This window comes from Chondrus crispus, genomic scaffold (assembly GCF_000350225.1).
Source record: "Chondrus crispus Stackhouse genomic scaffold, scaffold_17, whole genome shotgun sequence".
Classification (NCBI taxonomy): Eukaryota; Rhodophyta; class Florideophyceae; order Gigartinales; family Gigartinaceae; genus Chondrus; species Chondrus crispus.
In genome coordinates this window covers 359,260-380,611 of record NW_005179069.1, presented here as the reverse complement: position 1 = coordinate 380,611, position 21,352 = coordinate 359,260, and the positions used below count along the sequence as shown (strand labels likewise).

Here is a 21,352-nt window from a genome sequence, read left to right as displayed (position 1 = left end):
TACGGGAAACGCGGTACGAGATTGGCGATTGGGTGTTGATGTGATCAACAAAGCTGGGAAAGGATGAAGGCAAAAAGGTCATTAAGCCATGAGTCGGACGATACATTGTGAAACAGAAGCTCGGACGTGTCGGCTACGAGCTGGAGTCGGAGGTGGGAGCCAAGAGGGTGCGAGTACACGTGAATCGCTTTCGCAAGATTGGACCACGTGTTTTAAATCAGGCGAGCCAAGGAATGGCGTGTTCCCGGACGACCTCTGGCTACTCAAGCGCAGAGAAGAGTGTGAGACAAGGTATTGTGAGGACTCGAACCAAACGGAGCGTTGGTTCAAAGTGAAAATACACCGTCGACGCTCGGCTACATGGACCAGAGAGTCAGAACTCCCAGACACAGTGGTCAAGTTGTTTAACCGCAAGAACGACGACACATTCAAGTCTCAAACTAACAAGGAACTCATACGCGGAGAGAGCTGCTTGCATCAGGACCAAGCCAACTCAGAGCCGCCCCAAGATGATCCCCAGGGCGAAGGATCAGAAGAGGAAGAGCAACACAGGTGAAGGCACTGGCAGGCAGATTTGAACAAAGGACGAATGTTGTGATTTAGCATCCATAGACTTATAGTGGCATTGTCGTGGCAGTGGGCTTACACAGAGCCGCCGGCGTCCCGTTTTTGGACCGGGACTTTCTATCAGCAGGCCGCAGACCAACCTCGGTAGAAGTTGTAATTGGACGCATCAGCCGCTGTCGGAAATGGTGATCGGACGTGCGTGAGGTGGCAGACCGAGTAACGGGCGCGAACGTATCAACTATGTAGAGGGGTCGTGGAGGGGTGTCGATGCCAGGAGGATCAGCATGGCAGATGTTGGCAGAGAGGAGACAGAGGGTGAGAGGGCGTCGGGCCTCGGAGGTGTGAGGACTAGAGCAAGTGGATGTCGATTGAATGGAAGTGATGGTTACAAGGTATTGGGAACAACAGGAGTGTGAAGCAAGAGTAACTGATTCGTTGCTGCAACTGTACGGGCTGTGTGCCTGGTTTATCACTGGTACCATTGTCGCTGCATAGCTGTGTCGCTACTGATTTTGTCGTCGCGCTGTAGAGTTGCTAACCTTTAAACTGCGAGTTTGTTTTTTGGTACAGCTGTGGGACTGCTACTGTGTTTCGCGGCGACTGCTCTGCTAGAAGCGCTTGCGGGAGGACAATCTGCAACAGGACCCTTCCAGAAAAGTATAATTTGGTAAAATCTTTTTTAAATTAACTTAAAAACTACTTCCCTTGGTAAATGAGGTTAGACTAGTGGTGATGGATGCTCTGCGTTTGCTAACGAACTGGGATGAGATACAGAATCTCCAGCAGTACTAGATCAGAGAAAACGCGATTTTTCTTTTATTGGTGCGGCATTACACAGAGTTTTAGAAAAAGGTCTATTAATGGGTAATATTACGATTAGTAGGCGAACTCATGCCATTTGACTTTATCGGTGGCCGAATTTCGGTTAGTTGGTAATATCACGATTAGTAGGCGAACTCGTGCCATTTGACTTTATCGGTGGCGGAATTTCGGTTAATAGGTAATATCACGATTAGTAGGCGAACTCGTGCCATTTGACTTTAACAGTGGGCGAATTTCGGAAAAGTAGCAGTTCAGTAGGGAAATGAGGGAAATGTGGCAGTTCAGTAGAGGAAGCAACTATTGTATGCGGAAAATTCCCACTGTGACACAAGCAGTAGGGGAAATGACCAAATGGTAGGGTAGCTGCCCCACTGTGACGAAAGTAGTAGGCGAAAACAAATTAACAAATCTAACAGGCAAAACACTACTTCATTCATCTTTAAAGATCTGACGCAGTTCACATTTGCGAGCCGTATGTTCCTTTACGTAGTACAGGGAGCAGCTGTTGGAGCGTTTTCGAGCAGCAGGACCGGATTCGTACAGTGAGCGCATCCGTTTCCCTGCGTTTTGGACTGGTCTGCCGCGGGGTGGAGCAAGGGCAACCGGAATACTGAGTGTAGAACCGGACAACACCTGCTCCTGAGCTTCTAGTACCCGTCCATCGACATCTGATTGCTGCGGCATTCCAAACGTGAGCCCCTCGTACTGTTCTTTCCAAGCGACTGTTAGGTTTTTGGGTCTAATAAAATTAAATAAAAACATCGTCCCATATTTCTCGCAGAGCACGGCTGTTCCGTGCCAGCAAGGGAACAAAGTTCTGTCAAGAGAAGAAGAGCAGCACTCTGGAGGTTTCTGCTGTTCGTTGCTAAGAACTACTCGCCTTGCTCTGTTCCCATCCACCTGACTGACCCCCGTCGCTTCCATGAGATTTGTGCCATCTGAAAACGTCGCATGCGGTTGGTATGGCCTTCCTCGACGGATGAGGGATGCCGAATGCCTTTCGACTTTGCGAAGGGACCGGAGTCTTACAATTTAGAGCTATATTTTGCCGTTGAGAAAAGACTTACCCTGCGACTCGAGGACTGTTTTCAGCATTGACTGAGGTTCCACACTTCGGATTTGATTCCTACTTGAGGCGCTCACTTGGCTTTCCGTGTTCTGCGATGACGTCATTAGGTCCTGCAGTCCAGCATATGCTCTGTAAGGAGCAGCATCCGTAAATCTAGAAGATATTGCGCAGTCCTCTGCTCATACATCCGCTTCGTTGCTTCAACAGCACTGCGTGATGGTGCATGCACAGCTCGTTCATATTGAGCAACACCGGTTGATTTTTCCTTACCCAATGCCTTCAGCATGTTTTTCTTAAAATGCAAAGGGTCGAGGAACGGTTTGGCATGTTCCATTGCGTTTTCAAAAGGAAAATCAATAGACCTTTCCTGGTCCACAATAGTAATACGGCCTTTCAAATGAAAACCGGATAACCTCTTCAAATTCGTAAACACCATGGTCCACGAGTCTTCGAATTCAGTTCTGACGGTGTGCGCAAACAATAGCGGTAATAAATGTGGTTAGCATCGTAGCCTGCGACTTCATGCGTTGTGCCATATGATTGCGGTCTGCACCCCTGACAGTGCGCAGCACCAGCCGCTGTTGTCGCTATCCCGTATTTGCATAAATGGCCTGAAATGTTGGGGACGAACACGAAGCCTGAATAATATTTCCTGCCATCTACAACGTGTGAACAGTTGACAACTCCGCAATCAAAATTTGCCTCCTCAGGCACGAACCCGCCTTTCTTCAGTTGTCGAAATACGAACCTGGCAGCTTTGAGACGCGTTTGCCCCACTTCTTCCGCCGAGCATGTAAAGATTTAGACAAAATAACCCGGTTCCTGTAACGGTATGGCGTATCCCTGCGTAGTTTCCATCTCTTCTAGGCGATTGGTCGTCATAATGCGTGATATCTCGCTCTTGACTGCACGGAAGTGACGAAGACCTGGTTGACGGATGTATGTTTGTTTTGCAGGCACAATTGAGACGATAAAATTGGTTGTCAAGGATGGGGTTTCTTTTAGTTCCGGAAGAATCAATCAAGCCATTGTTTTGCCATATAAGCAGGGGTGCAATTTCGCCTACTATTTGTGTCACCTGAAACTTCTTGCCCAGAACATACAGACAAATGGGCTTTGTACTCCTGCAAACTCCATCTACCAGTGCTTAGGTCTCGAAGAAACCGTATATTCGCCTTTCAATGACTCCCTTGACAAGTTAGAGAAAGTTCCTCAGCCGTTCGGTGAACATTTATACCCTTTTGTATTGATAAAAACGCCGTATTTGCACCGCAATACTGCTCATATTTCCATCTTGCGTCCATTTCGAGTCCTTCTTCTGGTTTTATTTCAACTGCCCGTTCCGGGCGCCAACTCTCAGAGACTTTTCTCTCGTTTGAAAGTGCTTCCCTAGCCTCTGCCCGAAATCTTTCTTTGTAGGCACGCTTGCTTCCATGTACTCTTTGCAATTTGCCGCATGATGATGCGGTTCGTTCTCGAAAAGAGTGTTTTTGGTGGGGAAAAGGCCTCTCGAGGAGTCTGATTCTGTGAAGTGTTCTCCCGTGAGCATTGGCACTTTAGACTGTGAGACAAACGCAATACTTTCATCAGAACTACTATTTTCATGACCGGAACTGCTGTTGCGGTGCGCAGACCTTTTCTGGTAATCATCTGAACAACGAGAGCCCCTGTTTCTTATGAATTCTTCTTCATCGCTGGGAAAGAAACCGTCAATAATGTCATCCAGATCGTCTCTGATTGCTCTAGGCGGTTCTCGTTCTTGAGACTGAACATCATCATGGCTAGTGAAACCAATGAAGCAAATATGTTCTGGAATCGGACAAGAAGTTCTTCCTCCATGGCTATCAGCATACTTCTTGGCCAACCCAAAGCACTTCGATATTTTTGGCGTGCATCGAGTTTCCTCTTCGACATTATCAATCCCACCCTTATCTGGATGCACCTGGCGACATAGGTTCAAATATGCACGTCGACTTTGAGATAGCGGGATGCTTTCGGTATTATTTGGGAAGAATACCTTCAATACAGAGGTGTTTGCGGGATCGCAGCGATTCTCTGCAGCTCGTCCTCGGCAGAGGTACTAATGTTCAGGGGGAAAGATGTAAAGAGCAGTTGGGGAATGGGATGGTCTAGGGTTACCAGAAAACGCCGAGATCGGTAAGGGTATGTGCGGGCAAGATCAGTTGCGGGAACGTAAATCTGTGACAGATATGGTTGGATTTTTGAGGAAAACGCCTACGGATTCTGTCAATTTCGTAGTTCGCCTATGGATAAGGAACTTTGCCCCGGGTTCCCCTACGGAATCTATCAAAACAGAAGTTTCGCCTACTGAAGAGTTTATGTTGCTTTACTCTAGTCCGCGGACATTCATAGTAAGAACCCATAAACTCGTCAGCGCTAGAACGAAACCCAATCAAGATCAAAAGCAATTAGACATAAAGGCAAAACATACCCAACACTATAGAAGTAGACATGTGATACCACCGAGAATATGAGGAGGGGCAAGGGACTGGGAGGGGTGGGTGGGAGAGACATAGACATGGCGGGGGACGGCGGCGATCACGGGGACCCTGGGCTCTGCGCTTATATGCCTCCGGGTCACCGCGGTGCGGCGCTCGGCTGGCTGTAGGCCCCTTACACCCGCTCGCTACTCGTTGGTGGGTCTTCACCCGCATACACCCCGTTGTACACGGACGCGAAGACCAAGTAGACCGGAGATGCGCTCATGCGGGACGCAGGTGCGCAAAGAAGCACTCTGAGTCTGCGGTGACGACAATTCTACTGTCAAAATAAACCCCAAACATAGTCTCCGAAGTCCAGTCCAGCCTCTACATTATCCAAACCTTGGTGAACTGGAGGTTGAGTAGTTCGTTGAACCCCCCGATGCGGCCGCTGTGGGATCCGTAGTAGTAACCGTCGGGGGGTGACGCCTTAATCAGTAGCAAGGTACGTTCAATGCCCAGGGCGAGGTTCGCCGACCCGACGGGCTGGGCAGCGCGCAAATTGATACAGCCCGCACTGGGCGGGCGGACCGCCACCCACCGGAGAAAGAGATCATGCACAGCAGTCCCTGGCTCCCATGTAGGGGATGAGGGATACGACAGCAGAAGCGGGCGGCGCAGCGACTTCCCTTTGCGATGCGTGAGCCGTACAGCAAGGCATTGATCTGTGAGAGTGACATCAGTTGATCTGTGAGAGTGACGTCAGCCGCCGTGACATGAGCGACTGACACCGGACGACATTGGAAAATAAATATGAAAATTGCCATAGCGCAACATCCAATTTCCGACATTGCACTGGCTTGGAGACCATATTCCAACACCTGCCGCATTACACCTGCTGTCAGCCCCGCCCGGGCTGTGTGCTCACCACCAGCCTGCTCTTCCTTACGCGCATACGCCTTCAACAGGTCGCAGACTGGCTTCGTGCGGGTTGGAGAGGCATAGCCAGCATCCTCGTGATATGCCGCGATAGCCGAAATATATTGCGGAGCGGAGGTCGGCCCGACCCGGCCCTCGAGGGATAGGAAGCCGCTGTATGCGAGTAAGTCTCCCTCCTCAGCCAGGCGTGGGAGACGACCCTCCTTATCGCAGAACAGGAGCCATTTGCGAACTTGGGTCAGGCGGTTCCTCCACGTGCTCTCCGAGCGGGCGTACTGCACCACCAATGCCGCCACCTCCTGCGCCCCTCCCGTGGCGCCTGCAGTCCCGGTCCGTGCGAATACATTCGCCCGGATCCCCATCTCCCAATCCTCCCTTAACTGATCTCGGCTAGGACCACCGACCAAGCGGGATTGACGGACTTCTCTGCGCGAAGCAGCGGTGCGTGGCACCCACCGGGGTCGAGCACGACCATGCGTGAGCTCAGCGCGCGCAAGCCCGCGAACCAAGCTTGAGCAGGCCAATTGGGAGCCAACAGTATCCCCCTCCGTCCCTCCGCCTCGATCTTGCGCACCACCAGCGGAAGCATGTCGAACGGCGGATTCCACAGCCGGCCCGTCCCGTCCCCCCTGTTGTCCTTTATCTGCCTGCGCAGGAACTTCTTCCGGGCCACCATGTTTTCTCCCAGCGGTCGGGAGTTGAAGACGATATGGTCCAAGCGATATTCGCGCGCTATTGACCTCCAGAGGGAGTCCCGTTAGATACCCTCCGCGGTGAACCGCTTCGCGGATGCCCTGTCCCGGACGTGGGATCCGGGCGACGCGAGGCTTGAGGACTCTATCTTGACCCCCAGAACGTGCAGTAGCACCTCCCACTTGCAGAGCTCTACCATCATTGCCTTGCTCGCGGACACCATTGCGTTGAGGATGTACGCTACCGCTTGGTTGTCCTCGTGCAAGAGCAGTTGGCGGACGCGGGATCCTGAGACGTATTCGGCAAAGTGTCGATGGAGAAGCAGACACACGGCGCGGAGCTCCCTCAAAGTAATCGACTGCGCTCTGTCCTCCGTGTCCCAAAAAACGCGACCCTCCCACAAACCCAGCAATCCAGCGCCCGTTTCCAAACCGAGGGGGCCTCCATACCCGACATCGGCTCCGTCGCTGTGCATGGTGAGGTGCGGGTTGGGCCTGATGAAATCTCTCCCCTCGCCCCGAGTGAGCGAACGCCAGTAGCGCAGGTCGCGCAGGGATTGGCGGCAGAGGCGCGCTCTCGATGAACGCGGCCGTCCCCCAGCCTCTCCATGCAGCGTACCGTTCCCGGTGGCTTCGCCGCTGAACCCCCACTGGTGGCTCCGACTCCAGTCCCCCGCCGGGGGCTCGGCCCCCAGACCCCCCTGGAGCTCCGCGCAGCGTACTACGGGGGGGGGAGGGGGGGCGCGCGCTTCGAGCGCAACAACCCCCCCTCGTACTTGGCCCTCGCTCCTTGCGCTCCACTCCGGTTTCAGTCTCCGTTGCCCGCTTTTCGGGCAGGCTCATGTCGAAGTAGATCGACCGAGTATAGAATCGGGTGAGCGGGAGCACGAGGGTTACCGATACACAGACGACTGCAAAAATGTCGCAGTAGTTCCAACGACACAAGGCGGCGGTTCCGTTGCGCCAACAGCAGTATCGTTTTGGCCAAAGCCCTCACACGCGCCACCTTCTTTTCGGACACATACAAGCGCATCTCCTCGGTGTCGATGTGCACCCCGAGGTGGTCTATCCTGCGGCTTCCCTCTCAACAACCCTTCATCGGGTGCCTCTCGATCCTCAGGCGCTCCAAGAGCCGCCCAAGTCTCCGCCGTGCCCGGGCACAGTCCTGCGGCCCTGATGCTCTTCCGAAAGGTGTGGGCGCTGTCAAGAAGTCGTCGATGTTAGGGAGAACCCGAGACTTCATCTTCTCTCTGATCTACTGAACCAGCGGCCGCAACAGCTTCGTAAACCAGAGCACCGAGCGACCCCCTCCAAATGGCAGAGTGAAGCAGAGGTATACCCCACCATCGTACCGAAATAGGAAGTAGTCGCGCACATGTGGGTGCAGATAGAAATGTCGATTCGTGCTCTGTATGTCCCACGACATTAACATATCTCCCCTCTGTATATCCGCGGCAAAGGAGGGTATCGTTTCCATCTTGATGCTCTCCCGCGGCCAGTGCTTGCTCTGCCAATGCAAGTTCACCGCAAACCTTCCAATCCTGTCCTCCCCCTCCCCTTGCCACACAGTGAACGCCGAAGATATCATATTCCCCTCCTGCACCTTCTCGTCCGCTTCCTCGTTGCTCACCCGCTCGTAGATCCCTTCCCGACACCCCTTCTCCAGATATGCCCTCCCAAAACACTTATATTTCTCCGATTGGGGGATCTCTCCTAATACGAGCCCCTCCATAAACGGCTCGGTTGGCAAGTTGCGAATGCCAAAGCGGATAGCTCGCACCAGATATTCTGACGCCCAGAGTTTCGAGCGCCAGGCGGCGGACCTCAAGGACGTCCTCGTCCACAAGGGTTGTCCCCCGGCCACCCTTGTGGGACCCTCTCCCGGGTGGGCCATCACTCTGACTGGGGAGCCCCGGAGAAACTCTCCTGCAGATTGCGTCCACTGGCCCTCTCGAGTCGAGACTTCGCCAGCTGTTTCGCCGCCGCGACCTCCAACCTGGAGGTGAGGACTTCTCGTGCCGTGCGGTAAGACTCGGAGAAGACCGCATCATGGCCCTGTTCGACAAGAAAGGACGTCTGGCGAGCGGCTTCTACTCCCTGTTCTGTGATGTTCCGGAAGTACTGTGCCCTCATCGACAGGACCTCTAGAGCCGCCCGCCTCGATTCCTCAGCCAACTTGAGCCTCCTTACCATGTCTTCCAAACTTGGTTCTTCATCTTTGGCCACCGTCATGGCGGCCAATCCCAGTTCCGTCCAAACGCCGGTGGCGTTTACGTACTCCCATTATTTTCCGGATCACCGGTCCTTGGACTTGAGATCAGCGAGGAACGCGTCCTGGGGAGTTTTAAAATAACCCATGTGCGTAACGGGAATGTGTGGGCCCCTCTCAAAGACGCCTCCCTCGCCTACCAACTTCGAGGAATTCAGCTCGGTGACAACCACCCCGTAGTCGCGGCGCGCCGGCTTCGCCGCAGCCCAGGTGGACCGCAATGCAGCCACCGGCGCGGCGGGGGCGGGGTTGTCAGTCGGTCCTGCCATGATTCCTCGGCGGCACGCTGTGTGTGTCGCGTACACTTCGTCGCCGCCCGGAGTGGTGGGGGAATTTCTCAGAGAGAAATAGACATGCCCGGGGACGGCGGCGATCGCGGAGACCCTGGGCGCTGCGCTTATATGCCTCCGGGTCGCCGCGGTGCGACGCTCGGCTGACTGTAAGCCCCTTACACCCGCTCGCTACTCCTTGGTGGGTCTTCACCGGCATGCACCCTGGTGTGCACGGACGCGAATCAGTTCTTTTGTCCCGTTTCGCTAACTGATCGTGAAATCTCCCTTTGGTTATTTCTAATAAGCATCAGAGAGAGCGTATAACGCGGACACGTGTACCCAGTGTCCGCACTTAGTTTTCCTCAGCGGCATGCTTTCATAGGAGCAACGAGAACTGAGGGTGTGTCTTAACATGCCCCGTTTTGCTGCGGTTTGCTTTGCCTTGCCCAAAGAAGTGACTTGGCGTGCTATGAGTGGCTCCTACGTTTTAATTTATGTGTTTAAGAAAAGCAACGGCTTAAGAAGCATACGGTATTTGTTAAGAATTTAAAAGTATTCCTGGCAAAACCGGGCAAGGCAAAGCAAAAACCAGCCTGTTAAGACACGCCCTGAGTTCCCAAATTAACCTTTTTCACCAAATAATACTTTTCTAGAGTGGTAAAGCAGTCTCACTGGGCGCCTCCGGAAATTATTTTTTGTGTCAGAGTCATATTTTTCTTTTTTGTGAACAAAAAATGAGTTTTACCACGGAAATGCTTACGCACATAATGTGCGTCCCCCTACTGTACGCATGCTTTGAACTCGTTCCTAACGACGAGCACGGTGTGTCAGGGTCGTTCCTAACGACGAGCACGGCACCGGACGCCGGCGATGACGCCGTCGGAGCTCTATCTACAGTGTGTGCTGTGAGCTAAGCTCAATCATGATGGTGTTTTCACTGAGCAGCCACCGTCAGAACCATGAATGACCAAATGGCTATTCTATTGCTACTTCTCATTCAGAGCCATGCTCGGTAGGATGTAGATGTCGAGTCTCGTCGGTCGGGCGGCGGCCGACGCTTTCTCTGTGTACAGTAAATTTGGATTGTACGCGCGCACATTTTGACATTTGTGCGATACACATTTAACCTAGCATGGGGTCGCCCGTCCGAGAAAACGGCGCGTTGTGTGTGCACAACGCGCCGTTTGTGTGTCACAAAATCCCGATTTGGTCAACACAATTTGCGATTTTAGAATTTCAAGAGTCGCCCACTGGTGAAGGTGCACTTACGGCCGCCACTCACACAATCCCTACCGCTGGCCCATCCATCGCCTGAACCGCACTGCACCTTGTGAGCCTTCTGCATATGGCCCGTATGTTTCTATCCTTTTGCCCTCCGTCAGGGACGCCGCGGTTTAAGGGTCACCTGGTAGGATTGTATTCCTGGCACAGAAGAGGCAGTGAGGCATTCAAGATTCATTGCCTTCCATACAGAGCGCAAAATTCATTGGAAATAGCCAAGCGAGTAGCTCTTGAAAGACAAGATCAGTCTTGGATCCCGGAACGGGCCAGTCTTTAATCGCTCCTCCTAGCAATCTTGACACAATACCCATTCGTCGCGCAGACTAAACACTGCGACAAGGTTGCATGGACTTGTTATGATGAAAGAAAAAACAAAGTACTGCAACAGCTCACAAAACGTGCGAATGACGTCAGAAATTTATACAGTATAACGCAATCCAGGAGCATCACAGCACACCGGCAGCTCTCTCACTTTTCGAGGCTCTGTGAGTCGCATGGGCTTTGAGATCACTAGCATTGCTGTAGAACAGTAGATAAGCCGTCCGTTTCGTCTTCATAGACGTGAAAAGCCTCTGCTTTAAGTCCTCTTCGGAAACAGCGGTCACCAAAGAGTCATCAAAACAATACCATTGCTGAGTTTGCTCAGTCTTGCAAATGTATGTATAGTAGTGTCCCGAAGAAGCACCAGTGCCCTCATGCACAATTACAGCTGTCAAAATGTATTCATCGTTCCGTTCTCGGCAATCCGTATCACACCACTCTGCCAGCTTCGTCCGGACTGGGCATGGCATTGCGACAGATACCTTCCCACCGATTCCCGTCAACCGACTGCCGTAAGCAAAAAGTTTGAGGTGCACAGTGAGCACTTCTGGAAGTGAAGCGACTTGCCACCATCGCTTTGCCTCAGTGTAAGTTTTGCAGACGTCGCAATGGTATTTGTTAGGGCCAAGAAGTTGTTCCTCGACGCATTGTGTCGAGAGAGCCCAATCCAGGGACTTGCCATGTTCTACTGGCAGAGATACATCAAGAAACATTTCAGGACGCTTCGACTGAGACTCACATTCGTAACATCTCGTTGCAGTGACAGCGCGGCCTTGAAACAAGTCTGGGACTAGGTTGCGTCTGTAGCGTCTTGCTGGTCGCTCGTCCGTCAATGCCGGGGATGTACCGTGTGATGAAACTTTTTCGCTTCTTGCGAAGCCGTTTCTAAGTGGTGTGCCACGATTTGGAGACGATGCGGAACTCTTATCGTTTTTGTCACTCGTTCTTTGCTGATCATCACTGGGTGAAACAGGGCCTTCACGTCGCAGCTTTTTGCACGGCGACGCTGCCTCTGTTTCGCTCGGCGAATCGAAGCGGCGTCGCTTTGCTGTTGGTGATGGCTGCTCATCTTCATCCTTCACACCAAGTCGATTAGGAGCGCGGACAGAACTAGCAATATGTGATAACAGAGACGTTGCAGCGGTTGTCGGTGTCGCACCATGCGTCTCTCTGGAGCGATCCGCATGATCATAGTCAGTCATATGCTGATGGGCTGCGGCATGCTCCCATGCCGGCGCCTGAGTGGTATGGTCAGACGAGTCCGTAGGTTGCTTCGTCTGAAGATGACCGTTGAGATACGGCAGGCTGGATGGGGAGGGGCATGTGGGGGTAGGGGTTGTAGACGAGGAGCCAGTATTTGTTGGTGCGCTTGATGACGTTGATTGAAGTGGGGGTAAGTCTTGAGGTAGCGCGGGGTATGTACAAGAGTTGTGAGGCATGTGGTTAAGACTGTCCAGTTTGGTTTCAGGGCGTGGGACGGGGTCTGGGGTTTCTTCATTGTCCATTTGCATGCAGTCGTTGACTTTGTCCAGGAGGAAGCGAAGAAACTCGTGAGCGTCTTGCTGACCACGTGCGTCAAATTCGAGGCAACGCTCATGATCGCGGAGCAAGTTGATAATATTTTGTGGCTCGACATAGTCGACATTTTCGCGAATTAGTTCGTCGTTATGGTTTGCGGTGTTGGAATAAACAGTGAGATGAGGATCGTTGGGGATGGTCGAATCAGGGCCGGGATGAGAAGACGAGCGTTCTCTGAGAGCGGCGGCGTAGGCATCGTCGAGTGTGAGAAAGACTTTCCGGAGAGAGCAGGTGAGCTCGCAGGCGAAGGAATCGAGAAGAGGGTCTTGATGGTGTGCCGGTGCGTAAGATAGGAGAGATGTCCGGAAGGTGTGGATATGATATAGAACCTGGACGACAGAATTGAGGTAGCACGTGTTTCCAAGGTTAAAGAGACCGGGAGGCGTGGGGGCAGCCGGTGGGGGCGGTAGGCGGGTGGTGGGGGATCGGTGGGAGTCGTGATGGTGTTGCGGTGACGGGGAGGGCGTTGAAGCGGAGGAGCGGGTTGGGGAGGCGGTAGGAGAGTGGTCCGATGAAGCTTCCGAAGCGTCAGACGCGGGCGAATGAGAGGAAGAGGTTGGAGAACGCGGTGAGCGGGCGGAAGGAGGCGACGATGGGGAGAGGTTCGACGCCGCAGCGGTGGGGTTGGACGGCGGATTAGGATGGGATGCGGGCGGGGCGGGCGCGCCCATCGCGTGGGAGGGCGTAGCTGTGAGGTTGATGTGGTTTGCGACGAGACGGAGAGGCGGATTGGAAAAGACGAAAAGCAAGCGCCGGGCAAGGGAGGAAAGCGGAAAGGGAAGAATGGCGGACGGGGTGTGGCGAGAAGTTTGGAGGGGGTTGGGACAGGGGGAGAGGAAGGAAGGAAACGCAGGAGATGGGAAGGAGTGGGGAGGGACAGAAGCAGAGAGCGCGAAGGGGCGTTGGGAGTTTCGGGTGATGGGACAGAGATGGCGGGAGGGGATGACGAGTCGAGCGGTGTGTGATGCGGGGCGCCGGAGGGGGGTAGACGAAAAAGTTGGCGAGTAGGGCGCAACGACAGGTTTCCGCGTAGTGCTACTGCCGCCCGCGTCCGCTCACGTCCTGGCCCTTGTAGTGTAATTCAGTACTGTAATTATGCGAGAATTTTCCTCATCAAACAGAAGTAAGTGCCTTGGTGAGACCCAGTCACCGGGTTCTCTCTTGGTCAGCACACGTCTTCCAAGTGTCTTGCTCGGCGAACGGGTAAACGTCAAGTTGACGTTAGGGTGCACAGTAGGCGGTTGACGTCGTCAACCGCCTACTGTGCACTCTATTTGCTGATCCGCTGCACGTGACCATGCTCGTGCTTCATTGCCTAGAGTGCTGTGCACCGCGATGGCCTTGGTATACGTGTAAGCGATGCTCAGACGAGCAGCCTTCTGCGCAACAAGGAGAAGACACACATCAGCACATGAGCACTCGCAAGATTTTTCGGGCTATGCCTTCCCCCTGCTAGTTTTGAGTGACTAGTCCAGCCTTCAACCGCATTGGATGTGAGTGCATCCAGTGCGGTTGAAGGCTGGAGTAGCTACGACCACACCCGCACTTGAACCCAAATACCATCGTGAGAGGGGGGGTGTCGTTGTTTGGCGGGACACAGCATCATTGTTCAACAGGGATGGAGCGTTCAGAGTGTTTACGTACTTAGTTTGACCTCCTCACGTACGAGGAGGCCCTGTCGGGGAAAATCGAATTTTGTAGTAATGAGGAGTGTATTTTCCATGTTGCAACACCGACGGCGGCGGGTTTGCTCATTCTTTAAGACGGCCCTCTTTTTCAAAACCCAACACATGGATCTCTGTTCTATGCTTGCAGCGGTATTGAACGGGTCCAATTTGCTTGTAAGAATCGAAACTATATGTAGAATAGCACCGTTTTACTGGAGCAGTGTTGTATAGCACCACGGTTCCATACTGCTATTTAACAGGTGCAGTCTTGACAGGCATAGTGAATGAAGGCGGTCAAGTCCGTCTTCATAGACGAGTACAAGGTTTACCCGCACGTGCAGAATTCAATGCTCCAGGGAAATCTGGGTAAAAGGGGATACAGGCGACTCCCTCAATTAATGCATCCCCGTGCCATGCGCATTCTATGTGCACTATCTTCAATGTGCATTATCTAAGGGGCTCGCTAAAAAGTAGTTTACGGGGCAACGAAATGTTCCGTTACCAGCGTCTGCCGTCGCTGACGCTTCGTGTGTTCATTATAGACACGGCTCAACGCTCGCTTAGCAAGACGTAAATGATAGGACGCCTCCATAACACGCACCTCCTCACAATATCGCTCTGCTTGCGCAAAGGCCTGTGAAAGTCGCGGCAGCACCTCCTCTTTTTGCGAAAGGGTAAGGCGGGTTCTTGACGCCCTGGATGCTGGTTCAGTTGTGCTCATTGTGTGATTAGTTGTTCGAAGATGCATAAGGTTGCTGGGATCTGTAAAAGAATGGAACCCGCTCTCTACGGACGACGACCATTGTGCTCGCGTGAACATACGTGTACACCTGTACAAAGTCGTGCCAAGCTATCAGAGGATGCATTAAAATCCAATGTGCACTAACTAAAAGTGCACTAATTAAGAGACCCCCCCTGTAATCCTTTGTGGTTCCTAGACGTTAGTCTATCTAGGTGTCTAGGTGTAAGTATAAGCAATAAGCAATAATAAGCAAGAAAAAAGGGGACGGCTCGTTACACGTGTTCACTTTTTTCTAGAAAGTACACGTGTTCACTTCTCTTTATGAGGGGAACGGGGTGGTGCTGAACTTTTCTGTAAAGTAGAAAAATACACGTGTTCACTTCTCTTTATGAGGGGAACGGGGTGGTGCTGTCCGCACGGCTGTTCAGGTCATAAGTTGAACCGAAGTCTTGGCGCCAACCCGCCCGAAAGGTTTGATACTGTACAGTCACACCCCAATACTGTAATGTATTCAATGTTTTTCAGGAGTTGCAATAGAAACCTTTCTTTTTGTTTCCTTTTTGTTTCCGCGGAAACGTCTAGGACTCGCGATGCGTGCATCGCAAAGAATGGGGGTAAGAGGGGATAGAGAACGGGCGCGCCTGGGTTGTACACGTGTTCACTCGTGGGTAGCAGTCAGGCTGGTGAGATCACCAGCCAGCCCTGACTGCTACCCTTCAGTAGTTAGACTGCCGTTACGTTCGGCTGGTCGTTGCCCACCGAGCGGATCTCAGCGTGAATATGAATTAAACTAAAATTTTGGCCTCGGTCAAGCAGCGAAAGCACCACGGCCCGGCGCGTTCTCTCATTGGCCGCTATACGCTCCATCCTCGCCCATTGGTCCGCCTCGGCCTTCGTGCGAGAGCCATATCTCTCGCCTTGATCACACGCCCTACGCCCCACGAGATCAGGCTCAATTTCATCCTCCCAGACAGAGGGTTTGATGAGTAAGGGCAAGGTGCAAGGTGCTCCAGTCCTCCCTCATTTATTTCTCGTACCGTTCTCTGCTCCTTGGCATTGACCCTTTGCTCTCTTCTTTCCTTTCCGTCCTCCATCAACATGGCTTCTCCTTGTCCGGCTTTCGCCACCCCGATTGCCGTTCCGAGATCCACCCTCACATCCCTCATCTCCTCCTCCTCATCATGTACCCCACGACCTGTGCGCACGCCCGCTCCCCCCACCCATCGCCGCCTCATTCATATGGCTGCTCCTGCGGGAACAGTAGCCTCTACATTCCGTCGCACAGTCCCTTCGTCGGAGGCTGCCACCACTTACGACTACATCATTGTCGGTGGCGGTGCTGCCGGATGCGTCCTCGCCAACCGTTTAACTGAGGATCCTTCAACCCGTGTACTACTTCTCGAGGCCGGCAAACCCGACGACTCCTTCTATCTTCACGTCCCTCTTGGGTTCCCTTATCTTCTCGGCTCCCCGAACGATTGGGCTTTTGTCACAGAGCCCGAACCAAATCTCGCCAACCGCCGTCTTTACTTTCCTCGCGGAAAGGTCCTCGGCGGCTCCCACGCCATCTCCGTTATGTTGTACCACCGCGGACACCCAGCCGACTACACCGCATGGGCAGAAAGCGCCCCAGGTTGGGCCCCCCAAGATGTTCTTCCGTACTTCCTCAAGAGCGAGTCGCAGCAGAGCGCCGTCCCCAATCAAGACGCACATGGCTATGAAGGACCGCTTGCTGTTAGTGACCTCGCCCGCCTTAACCCTATGTCTAAGGCTTTCATTAAGGCAGCTCATAACGCAGCCGGTCTCAATCATAACCCTGACTTCAACGACTGGGCAACTGGCCAGGATGGCGTAGGGCCATTCCAAGTCACACAACGTGATGGAAGCCGTGAATCCCCAGCCACCAGTTACCTTCGCGCAGCGAAAGGAAGGCGCAATCTCACTGTCATGACCGGCGCTGTCGTTGAGAGAATTTTATTTGAGAACCCAGCCGGTTCCTCCACTCCTGTCGCCACGGCAGTATCTTTCATTGATTCGAAGGGTACGCGGGTTCGGATGTCTGCCAGCCGGGAGATTCTTCTGTGTGGCGGTGTCTACGCTACACCCCAGCTTCTCATGCTTTCCGGCGTTGGCCCGGCCGAACATCTGCGCAGTCACGGCATTGAAATTGTTGCTGATGTACCTGCAGTTGGCCAAAATCTCCAAGATCACGCCGCAGCAATGGTCAGCTTTGAGTCACAAAATCCAGAAAAGGACAAGGCCAATTCCTCTGTGTACTACACCGAACGCACAGGCAAGAATATTGGAACACTACTTAACTACGTATTCCGGGGCAAGGGTCCACTAACGTCTCCTATGTGCGAAGCCGGAGGCTTCGCCAAGACTGATCCGTCCATGGACGCTTGCGATTTGCAGTTGCGGTTTATCCCTTTCGTCTCAGAGCCAGACCCCTACCACTCCCTCGCCGACTTCGCAACAGCGGGTTCTTACTTGCAAAATCGAGCAAACAGACCCACTGGATTCACGATCCAATCAGTTGCTGCTCGCCCGAAGTCACGAGGACACGTGCAACTTCGATCTACGGACGTGCGCGATAGTATGAGTATTCATGGAAACTGGATTTCTAACGACGCGGATCTCAAAACACTGGTGCACGGGGTGAAGCTGTGCCGAACGATTGGGAATGACGACAGTATGAAGGAATTTAGAGGTAGAGAGCTGTATCCTGGTGGCGAAAAAGTGTCTGATGCCGACATTGAAGCATATATCCGGGATACTTGCCACACTGCCAACGCAATGGTTGGAACTTGCCGCATGGGAATTGGGGAACAGGCGGCTGTTGATCCGGCATTGCAGGTAAAGGGTGTTGCACGGCTACGAGTTGTCGATTCGTCCGTCATGCCTACACTTCCAGGAGGGCAGTCTGGTGCACCAACAATGATGATTGCGGAGAAGGGAGCTGATCTGATTCGCGCAGCTGCGCGACAAGCAGATGCTGCAACAGTTGGTGCGGCTGCATAAAGGAGGAAGTTTCTAAGTGCAGAACCGCTGCAGGAGGCAATCTCAAAAGTTAGGGCTTGCTTATACATGCTTGCAGACAGGGTAAATATACATTCTGCTCCAAAGCCACTGTAGCTTGGCGGGCGTTACAGAACATCGATATGTGTGCGAGTCTAAAGCACGAATGAAAATGACTTGCTTCCTCAGCTTCTCCAGCGATTGTTCTCGATCTAGACGAGCGGTCCGTGTCCTAGGTTAGCTGCCTGAGGCTGAGTGCCATGCTAGTCCCCTGGTTCTGCAGGCATTAACTTCTCCGACTTAAAACGGCCTTCGTGCTAACTTGTCTGAAGCTTCGCGTAAAAGGTTAATAGGATGCTGCTTCCTGTAGTACTAGAGCGGCGTCTTCGAAAAATCAGCCAGTATTGGTGGTAACGGTTCAATCCCTTGAGGATGCATGAAAATGCGACGCCCCAGTTGACATTTTCGAGGAATCGATTTACTTTGTTCAGGCTCATCGGTCAAGCTAAGAACTTTCGAGTAACGCCATCACGTATGGATTTTTCTCAGCCACGATTCGCTTCCTCCAATCGCGAGCTTGGGCCAAAGAAGACTTCTTATGCTCCTCTGTATCTAGCGGCAGTTTTTTCACTTTCTCGAGAAACTCTTCAACCATTCCTAACCCTACCTTTTTGTCCCCATCTGAAATATTTGACATTTTCACACGCTTTCCAGCGGTCCCGATGCCTTCTAGTTCGTCGGCCTTTCGCTTTGCTTCTGCTACTACCTTCGGAGGAAATCGAGCCATCTCAGCAACGTGAACACCAAAGCTTTGGTCACAAGCACCGCGTTGAACCTCATAGAGGAAAGTTAGCTTGTTCGTGTTCGGATCGGTTACGGCTGATACGTGCACATTTCCAACACATGGACTATCTTCAGAAAGAGCGGTCAGTTCAAAGAAGTGAGTGGCAAACATGCAAGCGGATCGAATTTTCTGTGCAATATGCCAACTGATGGCATAAGCAAGCCCGTATCCATCTGTTGTGCCGGTTCCCCTTCCAAGTTCATCGATGATCACAAGCGAGTTGTGGGTTGCTGACTTCAGGATGGCTGCTGTTTCGAGCATTTCTGACATGAATGTCGAAATTGCTCGGTTTGGGTTGTCCGCAGCACCGACGCGAGCAAAAATCCTGTCAGTAATGGGTACTTCCGCATGTTCTGCCGGTACGAAACATCCAATGTGCGCCATGAGGGTGAGCACACCGGCCGAACGAATGTATGTCGACTTGCCACCCATGTTTGGTCCAGTAACAATCAGAAGACCACCTCCTTCCTTATCGCTTTCGGCATTGTCTGGGATGCGGGTCAAATCGATGTCGTTGGCTATGAATTCCGCTCCGTCATCCATGTTCTCCTCAACAATGGGATGTCTGGCCTGCTTCAACACCAAACCAGATCCAGCTAGTTTCAATGTGGGCCGACAATACGCCGACCTTGCTTCTACTGCGGCTGTCGCAAAAGAAGATGCCACATCTACTTCAGCTAGCACTGCAGCCACGTCTAGAAACACTTCGACATACGTTCCGACAACTTCTAGAACCTTAGTGCGCATTTCGAATTCCCTACCATCGTATTCGGTAGCAATTGATTCATACGCTTGTGATAAACGACGCAATGTTCGACTTTGAAATCGAACACCATCTTTGCGAGTTTCCAACACGTTATACTGAGACTTCCCACGGATCAACTTTTCCTCTTTCCGCGTAAGACGGAAGATGTAGCCCAAGTTGTCTTTCCGTTCCAACTTCAAAGCATCATTCTTCAGGCCCGAAATGGCATGAGCAACTTTCCTGTGCTCATCGTTGATGTCGACCAGGATACTGTCTTGTTGCTGGCGCAGCGTCTGGAGTTCAGGATCAACAGATGGGTTCACGACGAACTCTCCGTTATCGATCCTATCGATGTCTATGGTTGTTTCTACCAGAGCCTCGAAATTGACTAATTCTCGCACTAACTTGCGAAGGGGTACACTGTATCGTTCACCGAGAATTTTTTCGTTCTCGGCATCTTCGAGAAGCTCGCAAAGGAATGGAAGGCGTATAGAACACTGGTAAAGCCGCACGACATCTTGGAGATTCGCCTTCGCGCCTTGATGTTTTGTGAATCGTTTGCACAAATGGTTGAGGTCGGGCATCATTTTGAGGTGGGTTTCTCGAACTCCACGGCAACACTCAGCACCGGCAATGAAGGCTGCCGTTACGTCAAGGCGCGAATTGATCTCATCAATATCTTGCAATGGCTGGGAAATCCATCTACGCAAAAGCCGTGAACCCATTGACGTTTTCGTGCGATTCAGCAGACCGAAAAGGGATCCTTTTTTTCCACCATCTCCAGGAAACGGTAGTATATTGAGCGCTCGAACAGCCGCATTGTCGAGCTGCATATAATTCGTAGAGCCGAGCTCCTGTAGCTTGATGATACCCTCGAGAGATGGGTCAGCCATCAGATGCAGATATCCGATCAATGATGCAGTTGCTGAAATGCCGGCCTTTTTGTCTAAATACTTGGTGATAGCGACATGGGAGCCGGCGAGCCGCTCCAAATCAACAGGCAAGTCGTCCGACTTGAATTTTTGTTTCTTCACCATAGTCATTGCTACGCCACACTTTTCGATCACGTCAACTAGCTTCGTCTTGTCAAACGCTGAAAAGTCTGATTCACAAAAGATAGCTTCCTTCGCATTCGTAGCAACAATGATGCCCTCAAGGTTGGAAAACATGTCATCCTCATATAGCTCTCCGATGCAGAGCGTTCTCCTTGCTGCATCCCACGCACTAATGCCAACGACGGTCATGCTCCTTTCTGTCGATACTTTAACAGCAATGACTGCTCCATCGTCAAGCATGCTTTTGTCGACGCCCTGAGCCAAGGCGCTCGTGCCGTGTGCATTGAAACTGTCCAGGAAGACGTCTTCAAGCTCATCTGGGTTACCGGGACTGCCTTGAAGCTTGAGAGAGGTTCTTCCGTCCGCCGTCACAAACCTTACCTCCACCTTTTTGCCAGCTGAAAATAAAGCTGCTGCCACAAGGTCCCTCGCGATGCGAAAGCTGAAATAAAGGGTTTCAAGCGGTTTCTGAACGGCAGGTGGCGCAGCGGGCAATTCGCAAACACCCCGGAAGTCATCGGCGCTTAGGCGGCCGGCAAGGACAACGTCGGATGGGCCGTGAATAGAGTACATGCCATTGCGGTGCTCAAAGAGATGAAGAGTGGTTGTGTCTGATAGAAGTGAAGAAGCGCTGCGCACGAAACGAAGCACGGAAGACTTCTCAAGTTGCAGCGCTGACGCCACAACACTGCTCGATTCTGCCATGGTGTGCAAGAGTGTTCCGTGTTGAACAGCAGCTCTCTGAGACGGGCGGACATCCGAAGGTATATACGTCCGCGTTTATAGATATAAGTTCATAGCGTAGAATGTACTTCCGCATGTGTGAATTTTGGCGCGTTTGGAGGAGAGTCGTTTCGCGGGAAATGGACTGCATATTGTATTCGTGATCCCGGACTGTCATCGCAGTGAGTTTTTTTAATAAAAAACATCTGAGAGAAACGTATTGGACACGTTTTCAAAGGGACACTGCTGGTCCTGCGGTGTATCTAAAAACATCCATCCAATCATTCCAGAGAGTTCACTCAACCAG

The 21,352-nt window shown here is 52.3% G+C and overlaps 3 protein-coding genes; 1 reads left to right on the top strand and 2 right to left on the bottom strand.

Moving 5' to 3' along the window:
• Positions 1 to 10,798: 10,798 nt before the first annotated feature.
• CHC_T00003069001 (hypothetical protein) lies at positions 10,799 to 12,922 on the bottom strand. Its single transcript, XM_005714895.1, has one exon. The coding sequence runs from the start codon at positions 12,920 to 12,922 to the stop codon at positions 10,799 to 10,801; it is 2,124 nt and encodes a 707-aa protein (XP_005714952.1).
• Positions 12,923 to 15,758: 2,836 nt separating this feature from the next.
• On the top strand, positions 15,759 to 18,006 carry CHC_T00008591001 (probable dehydrogenase). XM_005714894.1 is given in 2 exon segments: positions 15,759 to 17,681; positions 17,682 to 18,006. 1 exon segment carries the CDS (start codon positions 15,759 to 15,761, stop codon positions 17,679 to 17,681), a length of 1,923 nt encoding a protein of 640 aa, XP_005714951.1. The 3' UTR covers positions 17,682 to 18,006.
• Positions 18,007 to 18,082: 76 nt separating this feature from the next.
• CHC_T00003068001 (hypothetical protein) lies at positions 18,083 to 20,562 on the bottom strand. XM_005714893.1 is given in 2 exon segments: positions 18,083 to 18,183; positions 18,184 to 20,562. 1 exon segment carries the CDS (start codon positions 20,560 to 20,562, stop codon positions 18,184 to 18,186), a length of 2,379 nt encoding a protein of 792 aa, XP_005714950.1. The 3' UTR covers positions 18,083 to 18,183.
• Positions 20,563 to 21,352: the final 790 nt, after the last annotated feature.